The sequence below is a fragment of the Artemia franciscana genome, chromosome 19 (assembly GCF_032884065.1).
Source record: "Artemia franciscana chromosome 19, ASM3288406v1, whole genome shotgun sequence".
NCBI lineage: Eukaryota > Metazoa > Arthropoda > Branchiopoda > Anostraca > Artemiidae > Artemia > Artemia franciscana.
The window spans coordinates 20,315,597-20,343,122 of record NC_088881.1 but is presented as its reverse complement, the minus strand read 5'-3'; the positions used below and the strand labels follow the sequence as shown (position 1 = coordinate 20,343,122).

At 36.0% G+C, this 27,526-nt stretch overlaps 1 protein-coding gene across 4 annotated transcripts in view; it reads left to right on the top strand.

Annotated features, from left to right (window-relative positions):
• The window catches only part of LOC136039402 (etoposide-induced protein 2.4 homolog), a 44,394-nt gene extending 18,434 nt beyond the window's left edge, over nucleotides 1-25,960 (top strand). For all 4 annotated transcript variants that reach the window (XM_065723120.1, XM_065723119.1, XM_065723121.1 and 1 more), the window contains exons 3-7: nucleotides 1,417-1,666; nucleotides 4,861-4,980; nucleotides 12,186-12,409; nucleotides 23,345-23,419; nucleotides 25,759-25,960. In XM_065723120.1, coding sequence (XP_065579192.1) covers nucleotides 1,417-1,666; nucleotides 4,861-4,980; nucleotides 12,186-12,409; nucleotides 23,345-23,419; nucleotides 25,759-25,855 — 766 coding nt within the window. In that variant the 3' untranslated portion in view covers nucleotides 25,856-25,960. The remainder of the gene's footprint in view (nucleotides 1-1,416; nucleotides 1,667-4,860; nucleotides 4,981-12,185; nucleotides 12,410-23,344; nucleotides 23,420-25,758) is intronic.
• Nucleotides 25,961-27,526: the final 1,566 nt, after the last annotated feature.

Sequence of the window (27,526 nt, the reverse complement as noted above, 5' to 3'; positions counted from 1 at the left end):
TCAAAAGCGGCTTTATGTATTAAGTTGAAACTATCAGGGCGTGAGGAGTGGATGTAGAACTAGACTAAAAGTCATTATGTGGATACTTTTACTTTTATTAATGCTAATACTGCTACTTTTGTCACTAATACTACTCCCAATGCTCTTATTATTGCTTCTGCTACCATGACTACTGCTATTGCCAATGGTAAGGGTATAAGTAAAACTTTCAAGAAAGGGTAAGAATGGTATTGAACTGAATCAAAACATACTATGAACATGCGGGTTATCAAAGGAGTGTATTAGCAATGCTCCAAGAACGCCTTTAGGGTATTAGGCTGTTTTGCTACTACTGCTGTGTACATGTTGGTTATCAAAGGGGTGTATTAGCAATACCCCAACAACACCTTAGGATATTAGCCTGTTATTTCCACTAGTACATTGCTACTACTAATGCTGCTGCTACGATTACTGCTACTATCGAACTAAATAAACAAAACAAAACTAAATCAAAAATAATTAAGTACATACCGGTTGTCAAGATATCCAAACGGAATATTTTAGGGGTGGAACAAGGTATAAAGCAGAAAATTTCAGAGAAAGTTTATGTTCCTTTAAAACTAATCAGAAGGCGCTATATGCATGTTCTTTGTCTAGAAGTCTCAGCAATATCTTAAGAACGACTGAGGATATTAAGTTGAAACTTTCAGGGCTAATAGTATTACTACTAATGATCTTCTTGTTGAACTAAATCAAAAGGTTGTAATTGCATCCAGGCTGTCAAAATAGCATAGACAAAATGCCTTAGGAACAACTAGGGTATTAAGTTTTATTTCTCAGTGAAAGTTGAGGAGGACGTGTATCCAGATTTTTAAAAGGGCTTACATTATTAAAAATTGTTGATTGCTTTTGTCTAACATATGAATATTAATCCATAATCTGGATTCTTGTAGAAAAAAAACTTAAATTATTAAAAATATTCTTTTCTTATTAAAAAAAATAATGTAATTTAAAAACGAACAGAAATTGATTAAAAAAAAAAATTCACAAAAGCTTTTTCAAAGAAAATAAAGAGCCAAAGAATTAAATTGAGCCAAAGATGGGCAGAAATAAAGTCAAATAGCTTTTCAAGTGTAAAAATGCCATGGGTGATAATAAATAAATAAATGAAACCCAAAACGAATAGAAATTACAAAAAAATAATTGAGTCAAACTCAAAACGAGAAGAAATTAAGAGTAGTCGGCCTTACGCCCCCGTGCCTTCTAAAGACCAGAATATAATTAGTGCTTTACTGGAAACTAAAAAAAAATATTTTAATTTTTTTTCTCTTTTAACTCTCTTTTAATTAAATCCAAAATTATTAAGACTTCCAGGAATGAATATACACATGTATACGCGAGATATCTTCCACATTACGGAGGGTCTTTTTGTTCCAGGAAGCCCCACATTCTTAAATCAACACTTATGACATGTCTCTTGAATGGAGGTGTTTTCTGGCTGTCGAGAATTTTGTTTTACTATATACTCTTACCAACGATTCAGCAATTAACAAGTGCAATGCTGTCGTCCAGTCAGGCTGATACCGTTTCGGGGTATATTAATCCCATTTTATCTTTAGTCTTCTCTGCATTATGGGTGGTTCCAATATTTTTTCTCAGCCGACTATTGAACTGCCTTTGGTTTCAGGTGAGTAATCAAATTTACTTTTTGACAAGTACAATTCTTACCCCCCCATTTTTTCTCAGAATATAGTAGTTTTAGTTATTCCGTCCAACATTGCAATACCACTAATTCGATTACATGTTTATTTCATATTCTCTTTTTAGTGTTTAAACAATTGGGTATGTTTTTTAGGGCACTTGGTATCTACCAAGTGACATATAGCGATCGCAAATTCTGTCGGTCGATATGTCCGTCTGTCGGTCCCGGTTTGGCTAGTTTAGGCACTTCCAGGTAAGCTAGGATGATGGAATTTGGCAGGTGTATCAGGAACCAGACCAGATTAAATTAGAAATTGTCGTTTCCCCGATTCGACCATCTGGGGGGGGGGGACGGTTAAATCTGAAAAATTAGAAAAAATGAGGTATTTTTAACTAACAAACGGGCGATCTTAATGAAATTGATATTTAGAAGGATATCGTGTCTCAGAGTTCTTATTCTAAATAATACTGATTCAGAAACACTAACTACTGTTCAAATTCAACAAAATAATTAATTGGATTCATAAAATAAATGTTTTGAGAATTTTGAAAAGGAGCGTGAATTTCCTCAAACACGACTTCAATTTGAAATAAAAAGTATACTAAGGAAATTGAAATTGCCATTGTCAGGAGTCTTAGAAACTAAAGAAAATCCCATTTTGGCATGTACAGTACTAGTCCTAGTGTGTTCATTTTTTCTTTTTTCTCTCTGCCAGCTCTAACAGGTTGCTGGAAGACTGTAGAGAGATATTATAGCTCAGCTATGATCATATAGATACTAGCTCATTGGAAAGCTAGTGTTCATATCTATGCATTTTTATTATTTTCTTTTTTTTTAATTAAATTCTCCAGATAACGCTCGAATAAATATTGCAATACAGCGTATGTTCGTTTAATTGCCAGAGTAGGGAATGAAACATACAAATTACACAGTTGAAATCACTATCATTGAAACCTTAGAATCGAGGTTTATTGTCTCCCACCACCGCTGCAGTAGTAGCTGCATTTTGAAATTTTGAAAGCGTGTTTTCAAAGAAACTGTTTCGTAAAAATAATTTCCTAATTGAAGCTAATTCAGAAATAATATCCTCTGTACAAATTTAGCAGAATGATGATTTTTACTTATGAAATCATATTTTGAGGATTTCAAAAAGAGCCTGAAGCCTCTCTCACATGACGTGTCGTTAAATAATAAAAAAAAATGCACCAATAAAATCGCCGTCATTAAAAACCCCCTTACAAGAGGTTAACTGTTCCCCAAATCCTGTATTCTTAGGGACGGAGGCTCGAATCCTGGCGTCGCCAATCCTTTGGCCGAGGGTGTAGGTCGGTGATCGTCAGTAGTGTGACTGTGGAAGCTCAGCCGCAATGAGTCTACAAGACTAGCACATTTGGGGGCCATTTTCGGAGTAGAAAAAGCCAGGATACTGGTAAGATCCTCCTTAGATAGGTTCTGATAAGGGGAATTGCTGGAATACATGTAAATTCTATTGAGTGCATATATAAAGGGCCTTATGAGACAGTGTCATTTGGAACTAAAGCCTTTTCTAACTTGTAGAGCAATAACCGAAGACTAATAAAAAAAGCTACTGTTGAAGTCTTTTTAAGCTGTCAGTGACTGTAAGATGTTAATGTATCATATGCTGCCGAAAAGTGCGCTGTTTGGGTGCTATTTCATAAATGAAGAGGGGTAGAACATTTTTAAGTCCCTCTTGAGTAATTGTTATTAAGTAGAAATGCTGAAATCAATATAAACACGACTGAATACATAAATGAACTTACTAGAGGGCATTGTCATATAGAATTAAGATTCGATATTTCATAATTCTTGTCCTACAGTAATGAGACTTGATATCCTAGTCCAAATGCTAGTGAGCTAACTTAGCCTGCGAGTGGTTCGGGGATCGAAATTCCTCACTATGCATTTTTTTTCTTAAGGGAAAAATGTGAAATCAAAGCATTGAATGGAGGTACGTATTTATAGGCTGTGAACTAAATCTTATGAATATATAATAGTAAGGGTAATAGGTCTAAGGGAGGCTCCTGGCCAAGTCCTAGTCCAAAACGTCATAATTTTTGTGGTTTATTTTTTAAACTAATTTTTGTACGATTCAACTGACTTTTCTTATTTTGAAAATTATATTTATGTATTACTAAACGCTAAACATTGCTTTAAATTTTGTCAACTGATATTTAAAAAAAAATTTAGTTATCAAGTTTCTGCATCTTTGACAGTACTAGGTTTAGAAGGAAATAAGTATTGGTATTTATTTAATATTTTTGTATATTTATTTAATTTAATGACGTATACAAATGATGGAACTAAATTGATTGTCACGAATTGTATTTACATCGATAATGTTTTTTTCGTTGACTAGTAATTTATATATTTTTCAATGCTATGATGCTAACTAGGAAATTATTCAAAATACATCCACTTTTATTAATATGTGAAGGGCACTCTCTCCTTTAGGAGGTTTTGATTGGTAGGGATGGCAGCCCATCCCTTGTTTGTAGTAATTTCTGTTCGTTTGCAGTTTGACTTCTTTATTCACTATAATTTATGCTCTTTCTACGTTTTATATCTTCTTTCCTGGTATTTTTAGTTCGTTATCAGTTAGATTTAATTATAGGATTATGCTCCTTCTAACTTTTAATAAAGCACTTCAAATTTCTTTGAAACATTTTGCTTGGAAATTTGAGTCATGTTCATTTTTTAACTTATATAGTTTATTTTATGGATTAATAGCAGTAGTATTGTCAGTGTTATTCACACCTACATTCAAAATCACCCGTCACAGCTCTGCAATTTGTTGTTATCCACACACCTTCAGCTTCTATCCCCATCTATGTCGATATAAATCCCGCCTTAAGTTGTTGTTTAAGAAAATGATGCGATTCTAGAGCGTCACAGATGGAAATTAAATTTGAAAGCATTATCATAAAGCTGTGATATGATACTACCTATTCAGCAGTGCTCTACTTTAGAGTATCTCTGTTAAATTTACACTTTTCTTATGGTAGGAAAGAATTGTTCGAGTGTCTAATGTTTTTATCTAGAAATCACCTATAGTCTAGTAGGTTTAGTAGAAATCACCTATAGTCTTTTAAGTCTCAGATTTGAGCCTGAGAAAAAATAGGACTTTCCCATCTAATGAATATGTACATTCTTATTTTTAGGACATTGCTGACGCATCGTACCATGTGCGACAAGGAAATCCAAAAGTCATCCCAAATTTTAGCAGATGGACAGCTGACTTTCTACTTAGTATTTTGACTCAAGCTCTGTTTTTGATACAGGTAGTAAGACTAATAGAAAACAATATGTTTCTTCAGTGAAAGTAAAGAGTCACGTTAAAACTTGAAAGGAATTGTCTTGAATATGACCGGGCTGTAGCCCTCTTCAACCCCCAACTGTTGACGAAAAATTTATTTTCCTGATTGCCTTTCAAAACATCCGTACTAGAAATTTGTGTTATTTACAACAAATAAGAATAAATAACCTCGTCCAGACTGAAGGCATTGTGACTAAAAAAAACTCTACCAAACTAAGGTTGATCACGTTGCTCCTATGTTAAAATTTTCAGTGCTTTTAATTTGGAAGCGCCTAGTAACAAATTATAACTGTAGTGTAAAGAGAGAGGGATTGACGAGTCGTTATGCTCATTTATTCACGAGATCATTTCTGTTCGTTTTAAGTTTGAATTTTGCTTTCATTTTTTTTTTTACTTTATTCGGTTTTCGTTTGTTTTTAATATCACATAAATTGGGGGTTGGTGGAGGCTCTCACTCCCACCAAACCTGCATTCCTTACACATTCAACTTTTATTGCAATGCTACAGTATTTAAAGACCAACGTTTCTGGGCTAAAGCTACAGTTTTCAAAATAAAAGAGAAGCTGTCACCTCTTCAATGCTATATTGCAGGCTTGGTCTAAATATATTCCTTCAATTCATGGTAGATCAGATGCTAAATCACCCCCACCCCCATATTCATTTGAAGCTCATCTCATCGAAAGTTGGAAAATATGGGCCTAGAAATTCAGTCCCAGATCGCCTCCCAACACAAAAGATCTGCTGACCTATCTCTGTTTATCTAAAAACCCCGCCCCTGTAGCTGGTGCACAAGTATTTACTATTCCACACAGTTAGATATACTGTATGATTAGTGTACAATAATGGGTTAGTTTGACTGGAGCTTTTATGATTTACACTTACGTTTAGGAACGAATACACTGCTGTGTGCCAGTATGGCCTTTGAAACTGGGAGACTATTCAAATAGCTTTTGGTATCTCTAAGCCGATTGCCCTATCGAATTTGTATGCTTAGGGCCTAAAGGGAGCCAATGGGCCCTATCCCCTTCCAGTATCCTCTCTTCCTTAAACCCCTACCCATATTATACCTTTGTTGAAAACAAAGTCATACAAGGCTTTTCAATATGAATGACCGAAGGGCCCACTCCGAGCCCCTGACTGGATAAAATTTTTATTTATTTCATAGTCAACGTTAAAGCTTAGTAAAGACCGAAATGTCTTTCATGTATTTTTTCTCGGCCTCATCATATAGAACGGATGGTCGTAGAAATCTAAGTGTCACCTCATTCGGTCGCAATTAAAATGTTTCCGTTTTAAAGGACATAACCAATTTGACGGTAACCGGCCATTGCGTCAACCATTCCGCGTTCCTTGTGACATGAGCATACTTTTACATATTGCTCCTACTTGAAACTTGAGTCATACAGGAATTTTCCATCCGTGTGATTGAAGGCCCAAGGTAAAATTCACGAGCAAGTGTCTACTCTAAACCCGATTTCATTACCCTCATTGCAGTACGGTTGGGTATATGCTGAAATTTTGGGCCGACTGATCGATTTTCCACGTCTCTAAGAACACTATAAGAATACTTTATAAAGTCTCTATTGATTGATAAGCATCAAAGTTGCTTCAGCAGCTGGAGAACGACCTAGGGTTCGGTGAGAATCATCATCAACTCCCCTGGGAGTTTTTGTTTGATATTACAATCCACGAAAGGGATGATATGTCCACGCAACTTCTGCTATAATATAGGGTTTAGAAAAAATTGGGTGTGAAAATAGGTTAAAGTTGAGTCCTAATGGCCCGTGATGTATATGACTAGAGCTCTTCTTGGACTATCTTTGAGTCCAGCTGTGCAGTTTGTACGTTGAACTAATGAATTTTTAATGGAAGTCTGTAGAAGTTTGGCAATTAAAACACAGTCAGAGCAAAAAACTAAAAAACCACAAACAAAAGGAAATGGAAAATCAATCAAATATTAACAACAAAAGAATGCTAGACAGGAAAAAAAAGAAAAAGTCAATAATAGAAGAGGGAAAAAAATATTCACAACAGGAAACAGCCGCTGCCTGAATACTGGCCACCTGGTGTGACTGACTTTTCTTGTTAGAGGGTTTAATCTAATTTTTTTTTTTTTTTTTTACTTTTACTTAGTCTATCATCCTGTATTTCCTGATAATCTTCAATTCTCTTGTCCAAGCAGATATTTTGCAGACTGAAAGCAGGTGTACCGGATTTGTTTTTTGTCGGTTTGTGTTAGCCAAAATTAAATCAATAGAGAATTTAAGGTCTCACGATTGCATTGCAGTGTGTGGCAAGAGCGATTATATTGAAACGGAGTTTGGTCGTGATGAAAGTAGCATAAGCGTGCAGCTTGGGCGTATATCTGTGAATATAAAAGTTGGCTTATGCCTATGAAGGATGAGTCAATCATAAAGAAAACATGATTTATTTGGTGAGAGGGTTTTTACAAATGCATCAGTTCATTTTATATCAAGTACATATGTGGGAACAATTAAACAAAAAAATTAGAACGTACAGCTAAGAGTTCCTTCATTAGATCAGTTCAGATCCTGATCCCTAGGAAATATTGTTACGATAGCCCCTCCTCCCTCCCCTTATATAATTATAATCGTATACGAATTCCCCCAAAAAAAGAACCGTGGCCCTTACTTTTTCTTCTCATTAAGACGTGTTGTAATTTTGTGACTGGAAGAACTTAGAGACCCCCATAAAGGTTAGCATGAGTAAAGATCCTAAGAAAGCAAAGGCTAGGATACTTATTCTCACTTCCAAGAAAATAATGGGGATATCTGGTAACGTGTTCTGCTATTCTGCTCTCTCCTTTGAAAAGGCTGCATCGGATCCTAACCCATAAAATGTCTAACAAAGCCACTGACTCTTACTTCTCACAGAGCTTGGTTGGGACCCATCCATAATTTCTGCTAGATGTCCTATCGGCATGGGTTTAGGTACTCGCTGTAGAGGAGGTATTTTATCCGGAAATTCAAAAGAGCCAATTGGGCACTTATCCCTACTTCTCGTAAAGTTTAATTGAAAATGAAAAGCACCTTTGTTAGATATCCTGATGATAAGATTTTTGCCCCTCCCCCCTCCACAAAAGTCAGATTAGATATGGATCTCCAGAAATCGCAACTATGATACTTACTGATACTTTTCACCAATTGTAACGGAAATTTGGCAACCTCTTGTTTTAGATATCTTTGTAAAGAATAATAGGCATTCCCCCTCCCTTACATCCCTCACAGAGGCTGAGTTGGGCCATATTTCCCAAGTGAATAATCAAGACACTAGTTTTTACTTCCCATAAAGTTCGGTCAACATCAAACTGTATTTTCTGGGTAGATGTCTGGAAGAAAAGAATTTTGGGAATCCCTCCCTCCCGTCGCTCCCGGCAGATAGAATTGTCATATAACTTAACTACGCTTCATTTTTGTAAACAAAATTGTTTGTGGTGCTTTTACTAGATAATATACCGATAATTTTGGCAAGTATATAACTATCAGCTGGGTGAGTTTTTAGCTCTTGCACAAAGAAACATTCTCTTTAACCAACATGGCATCGTAAGATGAGTAACGACCAATAATCTTAGATTTATCTTCAGCAAGAGGGGTGGTAACCCTTACAAGATTTTGGAAATAATAAACTGCGGCACTTACCATGCTTAAGCTCTGTAGATAATCTCACTAGCCTGGTGTGTATGAAGCCAATCATAGTGCCATTTTTTGTGACCAAGTGTTGCTGACTAACCCTGTGCTTTTTCTAAATAACCAGGTAAACCAAAAACATTTTTAATTTTCAATGGACAAATCGTATCTGACAAAAATCAATGACACAAATTCACTATAGTCCAAATTAAGGACATTACGCTATGTCCTGATTCAGCCATCTTGAGACTGGCTATGCAATAATACTTACACAAAGATTCCACTATAGAAAAGGGTTAAGGTAAACATAAGATTAAGTAAAAATGAATGCTATATCCAAGCGGATTAATGACATCTAGAGTCTTGACCAGTGAATCACAACCGATTTGGGCCATGCCCCACCTAGGCATTTTTAAAATCCTGATGATCCCTTCGTGATATTTAAATTTTGCTCCTAAACATTTATAACACTATACGTGTATTCACTTGGAAGAAGCTTAAAAGGCCATTAATTTGGTATCTCTTTCGAATCGTCCTCTAGGTATATTTTATGGAAATGATTATTTTTGTCTATATACAACACCTTTCATGTAATACATGGCACCATTGCAATACTATCATGTATATATTATGCTCATTAAATGCAAATGAATGCAATAAAAAAATTTTTTTTTTTTACTTAGGACTCTAGGGTATTGTCAGCCGAAGGTTGCACGTCCTACTCATGACCCATTAAAATATTCCACGCCCCACCGATGGAGCGTGTGCCCCACATTGGTAATCACGAGTCTAGACCGAAAGTTCCTTGTCTTACTCCCTTTGATGAAATTTTGTGAGTTTGTGTTCGACCTAAGGTCTTACCACGTCCTTTCAATTTGATTGTCCTGTGTTGTTTTTACTACTCTCATGGGCAGAGAGCGGCTGAAAAAATTAATTTTATTGAAAAATTGCATGGCAGTGCTGACTATGTACTATCTAAATGCCCAAATGCTGGAATTTTCCTCTTAGGTGATGCAAATGAATTAAAACTTGAGTCTACATGTAATACTTTTAGTCTAAAACAAATTGTAAAAGTCCCTACTACCAGAGGCAATTCTACTCTTGATTCAATATGCACCAATATGTCAATTTTCTACAGACCCGTCACCATTCTTCCCCCTCTCGGAGGTAGTTACCACTTTAGCCTACTCCTATCTCCACTAGCTGCAGTTAAACATTCCTTTACTATTACTGAAACCATCTTTAGACCTCTAATTGACTCAGGCCTCTACAATTTTGGCTCTTAGATCACTAGTGAAAATTGATCCCCTGTGTACCAAACTGATGTCGACTTCAAGGCTTTGTCCCTCCAAAATTTATTGAGGAATAATTATGAAGCCCATTTTCCGGCGAAAAAAAAATTAAATATGCTCTACCGATAAACCTTACATTACTGCGACTTTTAAAAAACTAATAAGGAAAAAAATCAATTTGTTCAAGCAAGGACATATCACACAGGCTAATGATCTAAGAAAGTTCCAGAAGAGAAAATGAGAAAGGCAGCTTCTGAGTATTACAATAGTAAGGTTAAGGATTTGTATTCTGACAAGCCCAAACAATGGTACAGGAAAATTAAAGGCATTTGTGGAAAAAACCCTGTTGAAGTTAATTTTCATTTCCCTGAGCCCCCTTACAAGATAGCCAACGATTTGAACCTGCATCTTGCGTCCATAGTACAAAGTCTCCCCCCTTTCACTGGCCCTCAGATGTTATAAATAAAATCCGAAAGCTTAAAAAATCAAGTACTTGCCCATTAGACATCCCGATTGACTTGATCAAAGCCTTTTCAGACACAATTGCTGGACCTTTATCTGATATTTTTAACCAAGTTACAAAATCTGGTAAATTCCCAAGTTGCTGGAAACTTGGTTTTATAACACCCATCCCAAAGAAATCTTCCAGTCTGACTATAACCAACATGCGTCCTATTACACTTACTCTAGTTTTTTCTAAGCTTTACGAAGGGTTCCTTTGTGACTGGCTTAAAATTAAAATTATACCACGCATTGACATCCGACAGTTTTGTAATTTAAGAAAACCTCCACCACCCATTACCTTGTACACTTGATTCACACGATCCTAAGTGAACTAGAGAAACCAAATGTTTGGCTAAACCTGGTTTTAGTCGATTTCCAAAAAGCGTTTGACATAGTTGACCACACTATCCTAACTCGTTTACTACATGATAACTTTGAAATTGACCCACTTTTAGTAAATATTGTTATATCGCTCCTTTCAGAGATCATAAGTTGTAAAATACAAAAATACCTTCTCTAATTCCCTCCCTAGGTACTGTGGAATATTTCAAGGAGCCTTATTGGGACCACTATTATTTCTTGTCGTGATTAACGAAATTGGCAAGGAATTCCCCCAAAGATGGAAATATGTGGATGACTTGTCGATCCTTGAAGTATGTCATAGGAATATCAAAAGTGACTCCGTTGAAATCCTAACCCAATGTTCGGATGAATCTAAAAATCTAAATGTGACAGTAAATCCCACTAAATCACAGACAATGACGATCAACTTCTTGAAATCTACTCCTACTTTTTGCGACCCGATCCCAAGCGAAATGCTAGTGAAACATGTTAAGCTTCTTGGTGTCACAATTTCTAATGATCTTAAGTGGGACACACATATTTCCAACATTGTTAAACAAGCAAATGTTTCACTATCCATTTTTAAGCTGTTAAACAAATTTAATTGTCCTAAGATACATTCGCTCCGTGCTTACTTATCCTTTATCAGGCCGTTATTGGAATATGCATGTCCGGTCTGGCATTCGCAACTTTCAAATGAACTTAGTGACAAAATCGAGTCGGTCCAAAAGCGTTCGCTCAGGATCATTTACAAAGAAGGCAAAATTCCATACTCCTTCCTCCTTAAAGCTCCACGCATTACCACCTTAAAAGAAAGAAGGGAAAAAATTTGCCTGCTTTTCGCTAAATCAGTCATTTCCAATCCCCGTACTGAGGACTTACTCCCTGATTTTCACAATCCCATTAGACTCCGACTCCCCCGGTCAGCCTCCTTAGCAATCCCAACTTACTCTCCGATCCATGCTGTTACAGAAAGGTTTCGTAAAAGTTTTATACCCTTTATTCTGGAACACCTTAATAATAATTCGTGATTATGTATTTGCCAAATTCCCCTTTTCCTCTATTGCCGTTTTTTTTTTTTTTTTTTTTTGATTTACTGCAATGTTTTTGTAATTTAATTGTTAAGTTTACTGATTTCCCCTTTATCTTTGATGATTTTGCTTTTTTAATTTCTTTTAATTTTAAGTGTTTGACTTAATGTACTGTTTTGAATTATTTTTTTCTTAGCTTTTACTGACATATAAAGTGAATTCGGCTCTATAGAGCTTGTGATAGTCGTTTGAAAATGAATATTATCTTATCTTACCTAAACCTTACCAGTGATTCCAATTTGCGATAGATTCAAGCATTATATGGCCTAATATTCTTTTTATTCCGTTTTGCAGGCTCTTCTTATTGCAAAGCTTCCAATAAAAGGTGTAGGCTGGCTGGCTTCACAGCTGCACATGAGCTTCCTATATGCTCTTTATTCCTTTGAATACCGTTGGTTTAATATTGGCTGGGAGCTACCAAGAAGATTGGGTCATATAGAAAATAACTGGCCATACTATACCGGTTTTGGATTGCCTCTGACTATTTTGACTACATTGCCAGAGTCTTACTTTGATCGGTAAGTTGATAACATTTTTAGATAATTTTTACTGTTGATTGTGCATGCTGGTTAACTAATATGATAGTATAGTTTGGTGTCCAAGGGAAAAACATTTCCTTCCATTAAAAATAAATCTTGTCAAATTAGATGCAGCATATATTGTTTTCGGCCTTGCTGTATCAATTGGAGAAGTCCAGTGAAATCGCTAGATGTCTCCTTTGTGATTTGTTTTTGTTTGAAATACAATATTGGCCATCATTTTCTATGAAACCTTTTAACTTCAAACTGCAAATGGTAACGGCTATGATGTTACTATTGTTTTTGTACAAAGTTTTGTTTGAGGGAGCGCAGATGCATATTCAACACTACCCTCTCAGCACACCCAAAACCCACTGTTTTCCAAAAAATCTTGGTGTGAGGGAGATTTCCCAGTGCCTTCCCTCGTCTGAGCCCTAAGAAGATATACACATTTAATATTCAATTTCAGAAGACGTTTTTCATATTGTTCATATTTTTTCGTATAAAATCTAGCAAACTCATCCGCCACCCAGCTAAAGTATTTTTATATTTTGCTTATAGTTAAAAATAATTTATATGTCGTTAGTGGATTGTCCTCGAAGTATTCACTATTAAATGTATGTCAAGTGGAAGTGACCATCAAACAGAAAATTACGTAGGCATTTTCAGTTTGTTTTAGGGACTATAGTTAGAGATCTGGCTGTAGTGTGACGCATCATAAACTTTTCAATCTAAAATCTAGATCTCTATCCTTCTTTAAAATTCTAATTACTCTGTTTTTACTGTCTTTTACCCCATGAGCTAGAAATATTGAGAGTGCAGGCTAGATTTTTCTACCTTATATTCAGCTGTGACATAAATTTCTACTGATTTATCTTAATACGGGATCTCTAAATAAAATTATAGTTAGTAAACAAAAGTAAAATTAATTCACATTTTTCACCCTCTTCCTCTGAAATCCAGGGTACACTCGCCATACCCTAAATCTGACAATAGATTTTCTTCGTTGAGCCTCTGTTTTAGCTGTTTTTCATTCAAACTGAATAGATCTTAGTTCTGGAAAAATGCAAAAGAGCAATGAATTGAAATAATTTTTAGCGATTACATTATCGCTAAAAATTCATCGCTATAAATTTAAAATTTTCTGTTTTTTGTAAATTTGTTTTATCAGTGGCGACACTAGTGTTGGGCGACATTGGATATTGATATCGATATATCGCACCAAATATCGATATCGAATATCAAAACGCAAATATCGATATCGAAAACGATATTATTTCGGCTTTTTCTGGTATCTACCGGCGAATATCCAGCAGAAAAGATCCAACATAGAAAATTGTTTCGCAACGCAGAGAAGAATAATCTATGCAACATAGTGTCTCATATATGCTGATATAAAGCATGCACAGCTGTATCCATAAGAAGGCATAGCCCGTTCCGAAACTACCTTTAGCGAGGGTGGGCTCTCAAATGTTGCTGAGAACCTCCAAAAGGCTTCCCATCGTCAAAACTGCCACATGCATCGATCCGCATTTCTAGAAATTGTATATTGCCCCTGACGATCTTCTCCAAGTTGAGAGTAAATAGACATGGACTGGGCCTTTCTGAAATCTGTATAAGTTAGATGTATATGCCGTGACAGTCCCTGTGATTCAGCCACTATAGAATCAAGCCAGTTTGTGGGGATCACAAGACCAAATATCAGTAGTCAATGCCAGGCAACCTTCGTCAGCAGCTGTATCTGTCACGGCTTTTTTATTTTCAGTAGAGAGTATCTAGTCCCAAGAAAAACTGACCCACTTAAGTCATGGAAGTCTTGCAATATGGGTCTAAGAAATACTTATACGAAGTTGTCACAAAATTATCCATGCCTGCCACCAATATCCTTTCTGAGGATGTCTAAATCTTCTAATTTCAAGCCTAATTAGTTAATAATCAAATAGTTTGTGGTAACAAAGTGTATTTTTGAATTTTTATAACAATAGATAAATAAAGTGAATTGGCTTTTTATGCCGACTCCAAATATATAAAATTCATCAAGTATAATGTACCCATCAAATGCTATGAGCCTGAGAAAATTTGTATATTTTTTTTTTTAAGAAAGGGCGGGAACGCCCCTAAAAATTAAATGTCTTACCTTAGACCTTAGATCCTTCAGAGCCAGGAGTGGAGCATAGGGCGTCTACGAAACATCGCCAGACATCTCGGACCTGAGCTGCAGCCGTGATGTCCTCCCACTGTGGTTGAAGAGACACCTCCGCATTACTTAGGTCTCGGTCGTACTGTCATCGTAAGGTGTGTCTTGGTCGGCCTCTTTTTCGCCTCCCCTCGGGGCGCCACTCATATACTGTAGTTGGGAGTTGATCCTCTGGCATACGGAGGACGTGGCCAAGGTATGTCCATCCCTACGTTTCAGAAGGTCAGTAACTAATAGCTGGCCGGTTCGTCGGCGAACTTCTATGTTGGTGACCTTTTCCTGCCACAATATGTTCAGGATTCTCCTAAGGCACATGTTTTCGAAGGCTAGGACACGTTTCTCCTGTTGGGTGTCTAGTTATCAGCATTCACTAGCATAGAGGAGGATGGACATCACATTGCTATTCAGGAGGCGGAGCTTCAAGCGCATAGAGTATTTACTACTGTGCCAGACTGGTTTCAACCTGCTATTACATAAAAAAAAACTAGTTTTTTTAACTGAAAGTAAGGAGCGACATTAAAACTTAAAACGAACAGAAACTAGACCTACGTTGCCTGGGCAACGTGAAGTGTTGCGGCAACCTTTGTCCGGCTTCGCCGATAAAAGTGTTGCGAGAGCAACACTTTGGTTTTGTTTCTTCGCTATCGGTTAAATTCTGAAGTTGTCAAAACTATCAAAGCATTCAAAACGGCATATTCAAAGCAGAACACAATCAGTAATCACATGATCAAGTTCTTCAGCGTTGAAAAAACAACAGCAAAAGAATATCGGAAGAAGGGACTAAATTGAGTTTGCAGCCAGTTGAACTTTATCCTTTTCAATCGTAGACATCGTGACCGATGGAAACTTGGAACATTATCTTATATAATCTAGTTGGTATTATAAAGCTATTCGTGACTTTTCAGGATCAAATACCATAGATGTGCACCAATTTGCACAAATTTTTAGCCTCTGATGAACCTCCTCTAGCAACCGATTCTTACTTACAAGTCCCTCTCCCGTGATATACATCCAAGTTCACCGGAAACAAATAATGGGTACACCAACTAGCAAAAGTTGCAAACCCCTTGTCGCTGAAGTCATTGTAGCCTAACAGCCGATTATTACTTACAACTCCCCTACATGTCTTACAATCGGGAACCAAGTTGTTCTTACCATCAATTACACCAGAAACAGATAATAGGTACACCAATCAGCAAAAGTTGCAAGCCCCTCATTGCCAAAGATGATTATAAGCTAATAATCGACTGTTGCTTGGAAGTCCCCTACATATCTCACAATTAGTATCGGCCTATTTTTGGTTCAAGTGTGTACCCTACCACTGAAGTTGTCAACCCCTTGAAACTTTCAAACTGGTGTATGTCATGAAGGAATTTTTGTAACAAAAAATGGATGACATATACTTTGATCAGCTGATCAAGGTCTATCGATTGTCATTGAAAAAAAAAATCTATCTGTCTTAGTTCAAAAGTTGACTTTTTTGCCGGAGGCCAACTTTCTAACACCACCACTTAGAAAGGAGCAAAGGATAAGCTCTAATTTCTTTAGCAATGAGAGAACTTTTAAAGTTTAAGAGGTATATCTGATACCATTTCTCTATTGCAATCCCAAGTAGAAAAAAAAAGAATGGTAAAGTCAGCTGAAATCACGAACAGAAATGGCTAGAAACAATAGATGGCAGCACTTTCGGACCCGTGGGAAAATCGCACTTTTTTGTTTCTGTAAATTTTTCTATTTATCACTCAAAGAAGATATATTGGCTGTGGGGCCGGGGAACTACCGCATATATTTAACACTTATAGATTTTAGTCCATCTTCAATTTGAAACTGGTGCCTGCCTGCTTGCCTGCTAGAACGGAGCTTTCCACTCGAAAGCAGAAACATGGTTTGATGAAACGAAAGCTTGGCTGCACAACTTCAGATACTCCTCTCTGACATAGGCTATATAACTCCACTTCACTTCGCACACCATAGGCTCTGGCTCGAGGACAAGCAAAAACCATCCTTTTTGGCCCCAGGCAAGAGTTCTACGAAGCTTTCCAAAATGTAATGTCATATTCATCAATCCGGCCTGAGGTCCACACTTTCCGTAAAAACCGCACAGGTTAGACCCTTACCAGTTTCCAGGAATAAGCTGAGATCGGCGGCATAGGAAAAAAAAAACAAAAAAAAACGGGACAAAACCAAAGTGTTGCTCTCGCAACACAATTACTCCGTATATGAAATGGGTTGTCCCCTCCGCAATCCCTCGCTCTTTAGGCTAAAGCTTTTAATTGTTTTAAAAAGCAGAATTGTGGCAAAGAGTCAAACTTTAGCGTAAAGAGCGAGGGATTGCGGAGGGGACAACCCATTTCATATACGGAGTAATTTCTGTTCGTTTTAAGTTTTAATGTCGCTCCTTACTTTCAGTACTAGTTTTTTTTATGTAATTTCTGAACGTTTTTGAATTAATGCATGTTTGATTTTGGCTCTCCGCACATAAATTATTAAAATGAAATTTGCATATTAATTCCTTTTTTGGCTAAATGGCTTTCTCTTAGTTTTGATCAGACGATTTTGAGAAATAAGGGGTGGGGAAAGCCCAGTTGCCCTGCAATTTTTCGGTTACATAAAAAGGCAACTATAAATTTTAATTTTTAACGAATGTTTTTATTAGTAAAAAATATACGTTACTTAAGAATTAGCTTACGTAACAAACTTTTATATTCTTAAATTTGTATTATGTATATGAGGGGGTTTGTCCCCTCGTTAATTCCTCACTCTTTACACTAAATCTTAAGTTTTGTCCCGATTCTTTAAGAATGACCACAGATCCGAAAGGCCGTAGAATAAATAGTTGAAATTACTGAAAATACTATAGCATAAAGAGCGAGGTATTTATCTCCTCCTAAATACCTTGCTCTTTATGCTAAAGTATTTTTAGAACTCCTCATATGCGTAATAATCTCTGTTCGTTTTAAGTTTCAATGCTACTCCTTACTTTCAATTGAAAAAAACTTTTCCATGTTTATTTTTTCATTTTTTTTATAGGAATTTTAGAAAATCCTGCACCCTTTTCATTGAATTTCTTCTCCCCCATGACATATTTCTCCACGGAAAGATCCTCCCACATAGCTCCCTTCCCTTAACCCCACCCCGAAAACCAAAAAAATCCCCTGAAAAAGCTGTACACTTCCCAATAACCATTATTATATGTAAACACTGGCCGAAGTTTGTAACTTGCAGCCCCTCCCCCAGGGACTGTGGGGGAGTAATTCATTCCCAAAGACATAGTTGTTATGGTTTCTGACTATGCGGAACAAAATGGCTATCTCAAAATTTTGATCCGTTCACTTTGGAGAAAAAATGAGCGTGGGAGGGGGCCTAGATGCCCTCCAATTTTTTTGGTCACTTAAAAAGGGCACTAGAAATTTTCATTTCCGTTAGAATGAGCTCTCTTGCGACATTCTAGGACCACTTGGTCGATGCGATGACCCCTGGGAAAAAAAAACAAAACAAATAAACACGCACCCGTGATTTGTCTTCTGGCAAAAAATACGTTATTCCACATTTTTGTAGATAGGAGCTTGAAACTTCTACACTAGGGTTCTCTGGTACGTTGAATCTGATGGTGTGATTTTCATTAAGATTCTATGACTTTTAGGGGTTGTTTTCCCCTTTTTTTTAAATAAAGCAAATTTTCTCAGGCTCGTAACTTTTGATGGGTAAGACTAAACTTGATTAAACTTATATATTTAAAATAAGCTTTGAAATGCGATTCTTTTGATGTAGCTCTTGATATCAAAACCCCATTTTTTAGAGTTTTGGTTGCTATTGAGCCGGGTCGCTCCTTACTACAGTTCGTTGCCACGAACTGTTTGAAAAGCCGATGTCGCTTTTTCAATTTTCCTCTTCATTTCGTTGGCTATTTCACCATCGTATTCAATCCAACTCCTAAGATACTTAAACTTCTTGACCTGCTCAATTGTTTTATCTTTGCATTTTAGTATCAACGGGGAGTCAGATGTGGCCATACTCTTTGTTTTACTGAAATTTACTGCAAGTCCCATTTTCTCGGCCTTTTCGTCTATGGCTTCGAGTAGCAACTGCTGTCTCAGTTTCGCTTCTTCAAGAAGAACAACGTCATCTGCGAAGTCCAGGTCAGAGATATGTTGGCTGCTAATCTTCACTCCAATGCCTGAAGACTGCCGTAGAATATAGTCCTTTACAATGACAAAAAGAAACGGGGATAGGATACATCCTTGTTTGACGCCAGACATTATTTTCAAGAAACGCATGTCCCCATTTTCTGTGCGTACACAGCATTCACTATCCTCATATGGTGCGATTATCGTTTTGACTAGTTTATCAGGTACTCCGTAATATTTCAAAATCTTCCATGAAGTGTCTCGGTCTTTTCAAAATCCATGAAGAGCAGGTATAGCTTTTTTGTTCCATTCTATGGACTCTTCCGCCATCAGTCTAAGAATGAAAATAAGATCAGACCTATCAGATCGGAGCCCGTGTTGCTCTTCCCTGAGGTATGAGTCTAGGGCTGCTCTTAGGCGTTGTAATACGACTGAGGCTAGTATTTTACTAGGCACAGACGTCAAGTTGATGCTCCTCCAATTGTCACAAATTTGTGCATTGTCTTTCTTGAAGAGTTTGACCAGTATACCTCTGGTGTAATCTTTTGGGACTTTTTCGTTATTCCAGATGGCCACTAGAAGAGCCGTCCATACAAATGTGCAGGTTCGAAGGAACGCTTTCAGCATCTCTGCCGTAATACCGTCGACTCCAGGTGCACGTCCATTTTTCAGCTTTTCACAGCTGTCGTCACTTCTTCCGTGCTGGGTGGGGGTCAGCACTTACGTCAATTTTTAAAAATGGTGTATCCGGTACTGTTTCCGGATCATCAGGTCTGAGCCTATTTAAGACTTTTTCGAAATCTGAAGCCCATCTCTAGTCAGCTTTCTGTGGATCCGAAATAACGTCTCTATTTTCATCTTTTACAAGAGATGTATGATTTGTTTTCTTTCCAACTATCTCGTTTGTTAGTCGATAAATCATTTTTGAGTCTCCTTTCTTTGCAGCTTCTTGTGCAAGCGCTGCTTTTCTGTCGATGGCGATTCTTTTGTCTTTCCTGGCACTTCTTTTTACCGCTTTATCCTCTTCTTTGTAACGGAGCTGTAATTGGGCTTTTTGCTCAGGGCTCGAAGTATTCAGGACAAGCGTTCGGGTCTCCTTGTGTTTACTGATGTATTTCCAGGTGTAATCCGATATCCATTCTTCTTTCTTTCTTTTCTTGAAGCCAAGGTTGGCCTTCGCAACCTCATGGCACACACTCTTGACTGATGTCCATGTGTTCTCAACATCAAAGTCATCGACTTCGTCGGGCAGGTTTAAAGCTTCAACTCTGTTATGTAGCGATATGCAGAAGTTTTTGCGGATGTCAGGATCTTTCAGATTATCAAGCTGAAGCGGCGTTAGTTTTCCGCTTCTGAACTTTCAGTTTGATTCTTACTTCGGCTGTCATCAGGATGTGATCTGAATTAACATCCGCTTCTCGAAAGCCCCTCACGTCACATAGGGTGCTTTTCCAACGTCTTGACTTGAAGAAATGAGGCTTGTTCGAACGGAAATTCAAGTTCTAGTTCCCAATTTTTTGGCCAAACGATTGGAGGGTAACTAGATACCCCTCTCCCTTCCATGCTCCTTTTTCCCCAAAGTCATCTGATCAAAATTTTGAGATACCCATTTTGATCAGCGTAGATGAAAGATCTAGTATCATATCACGAAGTCCTGGAGAAAAGGGTTTTAAGCTATGAAATTTGCCTAGTGCTTACATATAGTATTTGTTATTGGGAATTAACAGACATTTTTAAGGGGGATTTAATTTTACGTGGGAGAGAAGGGATTTTCCAAGGGAAAAAATTTCCGTGGCGAGGGAAGTTTCTGGGGAAGAACTTTGAAAGGGAAACTATTCACGAATTCTTTTTACCATTTTACCAGAATTCTTATACAACATTCTTTTTATTTGATTTACTTTCTCTTTGCCAATTCAATTTTACATGTGGAGATTCTCCGGGCAATTGCCCCAGGGAGATTTCTTTAAAGGGGTTGAGATTGGCGGTTTTTTTCCGTTGGGGGATTTTCTGCGGGAGAAATGCTCAATGTGGGGAATTTCACGTGGGAGAAGCTTTCCATTGAGACATTGGGAGGGCAGAATTTCGAGGAAAATTTTCCAGGGAGGGAGGATTTTCGACATGATTTGAAAAACGATTAGAAATTAAAAGAGAAACAAGTCTTATTTTCAATCCAAAGTAGGCTTAAAAATATTTTTCCAGCGGAATTGTCAGCAAGAAGTTTTTGGAGGGAATTTTCAGCAGGGATAGAATTGTTTGGGGATGAGATATCTTAACGGAAGGAATTTTCTTTGAGGGATTTTTCATGGAGCGAACAGGTGGATTTTCTGGCATTATATCAGAAACAATCAGAAATTTAATAAAAAACTAACTTTTCAACCAAAAGTAAGGAGTAATATTAAAACTTAAAACGAAGATAAATTATTCCGTATATGGGGGGAAATCCACCTCCTTAATGCCTCACTCTTTACGCTAATTTTAACTTTTTGTCCGAATTATTTATGAACTACTCCTGAAACACAAGAGCGGTCTAATTAGACTAAGGACATAGTTAAAATACAGAAAGAAACTTTGGCGTGAAGAGCAAGATATTGAGGAGGGGTTACCCCCCTCATATACGGAACACTTTCTGCTATTTTAAGTTCTAGTGTTGCTCCTTACTTTCAGTTGAAATAGAAAACGATTTTTAATTTAATCAAAGAAGAGCTGAACCAATTCTCAGGGAAAGTATTGATATGTTGCTGATTTGAGTAGCCAAAAATAGCCAGTAACTTATTTTACCCTGAGCCCGAGTAATTCCAAATCATACTCTTTTTTTTACTATTCGTTCATCTAATAGAATTTTTTTTGTATTTATTCGAAATTTGGAAAAAAATTCAATATACTCTTTAATTATAAATTTTGTCATTGAATTTTGCCAGAACCTAAAGTTACTCTTAGCAAAAAAAAAAAAAAATCATCAGGAATATCAAACTCGATATATCGATTATCGAATATCGAAAATAAAAATATCGATATATCGTTTAATCAAATTATCGATCAACACTAGGCATTAATTATTATACTAAGGGAAAAGATACACCAAAGCCAAGACTTGGAATCCTTCACTTCAGTTTTTTAAAATGGTAATTAATTCCTGCCTTAACTAATGTTGTCATTTCCAAAAAAACATACAATTTCAAATTGATATATCTGTTTTTAAGTAACATGTCACTCCATGGTTTTTAATTTATCCAAAAAAAATCATGCTGAAAATTGTCCGCGTTTAAATTCTTTGTTGGCCAAGTTTCTTATCTTTAACTGTGATTTGTCCGAACTAACTACTTCCCCTCAATTTCTTGGCATGCAATTACAACATGTTACTCTTGCGTCATCAAGTTAGTCTTTGTAGAGCATAAAAAAGAAATCTCTTCTTTTTTCTCAAAAAAGGAAAAACCTTTAGATTGGCAGTCATTACCAGAAATTTCTTTTTTAATTACAAATTTCTTAATTTCTTGGACCCCCATAAATTTTATCTTAATTTTAGTCTTACTTTCTGTAAAATTATGAAATGAAGTTTATTTTCTCTAATATCCGAAAGCTTACTTCTTAGCACGGCTACTTTACTAAATACATCATTCATCCCGAATTCTGACAAAATCTCCCTATTTTAGTACCATGGAGGGAGAGAAAGAAGAAATTTACCATACCGGAAATACTGGTTACGCAATGAAGAAATATCATTCTTATTTAACAGAGGGTAAAACCCGGAGAGACATAGAACCAAATGATCACAAAAAGCAGAGAATGAATGCATAATAGAAGCTAATAAAATATAAATAAATAAATAAAAGCATAAAAATAAATAAATAAAAGCATAAATATTCTATTTATATAATAGAAATAGAAGCGTTCAAAAGTAAAAAGTTAAACCCCCTTAAAGTTATATTCAAGTAAAGCCCCCCCCCCCTTCCTGAAAAAAACAAAGAATAAAGCTTTAATTATTCATTCGGTGCAAATTAGATTAATTCAAGCATCAAACAGACGCACATATAATTATTTCGTGGGGAGGGGGTCCAAAATTATGGAGAAGGTAAAAACGTCCAATGTGTAAATACCATTGAAATGTGAAACAATATCTGGTCTCCAAAAGCGAAGTCAACGCCATATGTCGTCACTTAGGAACGCTGTACTTGTGTTTACGCTTTTTCAATTCAACTATGCATAGCTATACTGTGTATGGTGCTAGTTGTTTATTTTTTACATTTCACTTTTTTCGTGCTCTTGAAAATCTTGGAAATTTGTAGCACCATCTATAAAATCACGGCAGGAGTAGGTAAAAACTGCTGCGTTTACCTACCAAGTTCGGAATTTTTTTCAATGAAATGGCAGTATTTTCGTTGCCTTTAATCGAATGCCCATTTAATCGAACAAAATATTTTACCAATTCATTTTTTTTACCGAATGCCCAAAACATTGGGGTTAGGGGATCTCCGCTCCATCCATACATGACGCCCTGGCTCTCAACTATAGTTATTCATGTTTTCTTCTTCTTTTTTTTCAATTATCTTCTTCTTTTATCTACGATTTTGTTGTATTTCTTGTTCATTTTTCAATATACTTTTTCTCTTCTAGTGGTTGTCTGTTTTCGATTCTTTTCCCGATATTTATTATAAGTGCAAATGAAGCAAGACCCATTGCAAACAAAAGGTATTGTTTATGTTGTCGTTTTATCGTTATTTTGCCTTTCAGCAAGGGTTATTGTCATCATTTTGTTTATTTTTATTCCTTATTGGTGAAACAAGACATACCATTATCATGCATGGGTTGAATACTACATAATACAGCGAATTGTTGCTTCGAATACAGAAATGTCCTGAACACAATTTTAAATACCACCCCATCCCCTGCCCCTCACAAAGGCTCGAAATTTTCAAATAGAAACAAAGTCTAGAATAGGAACGAATTGCAAAAAATAGGATTTCCTCATCATTCCTGCTCCCCTCCACGATCTTTAACATCTAGAAGGCGGAACAAATCCCATATTGTCTTTGCATTTGGTGCAAATGAAAAAGATAAAAGTAAACCTTTGATCAAAATTTTGAGGGATTTGGTCGGTAGTCGAAAGTAGTCTACAATGAACCATTCCCTATGCTTAAACTATTGCAAGGGACAAAACTATTTATGTGAGACACGATATTTAGTTCAGAAAATCAAACACTTACAAGCCTAGATGGATTGAATTTAGATTTTAGAGTCAAAGTACCAAAAATACAACAGCAAAACACAGGATAATAACTTGATTAGAAGAAGAAACCCTGTATGGCAATATTAACCACATTCGCATCACTTCTGTTCACCAGACCTCAAATTCTACCGCTTTTCTGCCATTTAAAAAAAATATTTTCTACAAAGATTTAAGGATCTATAAATTATTATTCGTGTTGCTGAATTTAGGATGATATCAGTTTTTCTTTACCAGGTCAACATCGAAGATATATCTTGTATATTTGCTCCTTTATCAGTTTTTTTTGGAACAGTTGTCTTGAAATATTATGAAATAAATAATGAATTTAAATAGTACTATTTTAATTCAGATTCTTTGTGGCTAAACACGCAGTCGGTCTGTTGCTTTATTTTGGATTAAACAAGCCAATTGATCCTTTCTTTTAACTTGACTATCACCATTTATGATGAACTATATCAATCCTTTAAGTAATTACTAGGTTGCTAGCTACCGCTGCAACCCAGATTTCTAAAAAAAGATAGCACAACGTCATAGGGATGCTCACTTTTGGAGTTAAGCCAAAAAAGCTTGTAATTAACATAACAACCTACGATTATGTCGTCATTCATCAATCTTATACTTGAAAATGCAGTTTTTCGTAAATAATTTATTCCATTTAACTTTTTTTTAATTGCAAAAGGCACTAGATGCGGCAACCTCCTTTACAATGATCCATTAAGCAGCTCACTATGATGTTCCAGTACCCTGTTATCTGAGTGGAACAGACGGAAAAAAAGATGCTGACGATGCAGAATATCGTGGCTGCAGCCATTTTTCTAGATTTTCACACCAGTGTATTTTCCTCGTTATTCAATCCAAGGGACAGTAAATTTCCTATACGGGGGGTTTTAGACAAGATAATTCCAGTTGTGTCCTTTGTGTTTCTTATATACAGGTCCTTACTACCTAGACAAGCGGTATTTGACACGGAAAAATTAATTTTATTGTTCATCAACGAATCAAATTTGTCTTCTTCATTGAGCAAGAAAATTATTTGACCGACCAAAATTAAAACACATTCCCTGCAAAAGGCAACTTTTCGGCAGTTATTCCCGATTGAATTTCTAGAGATGCAGCATAGAGAATGGGTAACTTCCAGCAGTGGAAACTGTCAAAAAAAATCTCTTGGGCCACCTAGGAGGGAGATTCCTCATCTAGGGGATCATCAGGGAGATATATTTACCTATATTTTATATACTTCGAACTACTTCTTAATATATTTATTGAATATTTTTTACTTACATTTGAACGGGTTATACCTTATTATGTTTTAATTCTTTTTAAAATTCAATCTTCAGTGTGAGTTTTGCTTTTGTGACATATGCAGAGGTTAGGTTTCACCCCCTCCCCCCTGAACAGTCTCTATCTGTTTTATTTCAGACTTGACCTGTATTAGATTTAAATCCAGGTGGGGAGTCTGCTGTTAATTTATTTTGACCCCTCTAATTTTGTTTACCTAGAGGTACTAGTTAACCTTGTACGCTTATTTGTGCCAGAGAATTATCAATTAATTATCAATGAGGCAAATGGGTCTCTATTTCCTTTTTCTTAACTTTGAGATTTGCGGTGAATTATACTCGAAACTCAGACCGAAGGACTCTCCTTTAAAAAAAAATTGGGAAACAAATTAAAATAAAGGACTTTTAAAGTATCTCTCCCCCCCCCACCAAGGAACTGTAGTGTCAACAGATATGCTGTCAGTAATCCCCTGTTGATGTTGGTTTACTATAATGTCTTGTATTCTTTTTTTTCTTCTTTCTAGTTCAATACAGCTTAATTTATTTGCCCCTGTCGTTTCTATTACGGATTTATTTTTCAAGAAGACACTGGGAAGAGAACTATCGAAAAAACCTAGTTGATTGATGTTGGATTGAAATGAATGTTTGTTTTCAAGTGCTGAAGGATGTATTTTACGTTTTGAAATAAGATGAAGCCTAAGATAATACATATATATATATATATTACATAGTAAAAGAAACTTAACAAATTAGACCAATAGTGTTAGCCCTGGAATTAAATCAATTATTATCATTCTTGATCTTTGTATGGAATTCGACAATATTCGAAGGAAGCACAAACAAGTCACTGTCGGAACAGCACTTGTGTCAAATACAGCTATACAAAGAATCTTCTAACCAATTTCCTGTCGCCCAGGAAATACAAGGCACCACGATGCGTTTTTTTTTTTTTGTTTTTTTTTTAAAGCAAGTTCTGTACATAAAAGCTGAATTTTTACGTCTTTTGAGGAGGACAGGGTATCTCTTAACACTTTGGAAATAGCAAGGAATAACTGTAGCTTCTGAATTAGTTGAAAGACGCCGTTATTATCTTTGTAAGCAACTTGCAATTTCAATACTATTTTGTAGGTATTGTTGTTGCCATAAAAGGACCTCAAAAGCATTATTTTTCAGCTAATATTATTAGACTGTATTGGTTGCCAACTGCATTTTCATTAAAAATAGCAAAAATGTCCTCCCTTGCACTCTGAAAAATACATTTTCAAATCTAGGGAGGGGCATTTTTGCTTTTTTGTCAATAAAAATACAATTGGCGTCACTGTTATACATAGTCTATATACTGTTTTTTTTTTTTTTTGTTCAGCTAGCAGGCTTTAGGATTTATTTCATTTTTTGTTACAGCAAAAGATTTTGCAACTGACATGACTATTATTTACGAAACTCAATCAATACTTATCACCCAAATCCTTGTTGTGTTGGGACAAAGTCGATTCCCATAAACACATACCGACATATTTTACTCTCAATGTATGTTTATTTTCACTAGAGTTATAAACAAGGAAGCATATAGACCTAAAAAATACGGATGTTTAAAGAAAACCTACTTTTAGATAATTTTAAATTGTAAACAGCTTTAGTGATCTAAAAACCGAAGTGAGTAGAATCAGCCAATGAGTATGATTTCTCCTAAATTTACTATGAATACCGTGGTTTCATAAGAGGTTCTCATGGACATTGCTTCAACCTAACAAAGCCAGTGGAGTAAAATAGGTTACCCTTTCAACGTATACAAGAATATAGCTCTCGTTATACATCAGTTATAAAACGTACCGATATTGTAAAAAAACGGAAAAAAAAATTAAGGAAAGATTTTGTCGCAAAATTTTTACAATTTTTACAATTCACAAACATTACACGATAACTTTCTACGTTAATTTTATCATTAGCAGGAAATTATTTTCTATTTTTTAGTACATTTTGAGATAAAAGCTAATAAGTTTTAATTTTTTTTTATTATTCTATTTTAATTCTTAAAGTCTTTGTTACTCCTCGAAATCATTTCTCACCGTTAATCGTAATTACGGGTTTTTCTTTTACTCCTAAAGACATGCAAATAACCTAATCAATTACTGACACGCATACAATTATTTACTCACATAAATCGTCTTTACAATTCTATCTCTGCTTTTTCATGTCATCCTTGACAGTAATCCATGTTCGAGAGTTTCGAATGCAGTGATGTTGCCACACGATTCGGCTCTTCCTTGTACATGCTGCATCCGTTCATGCTCC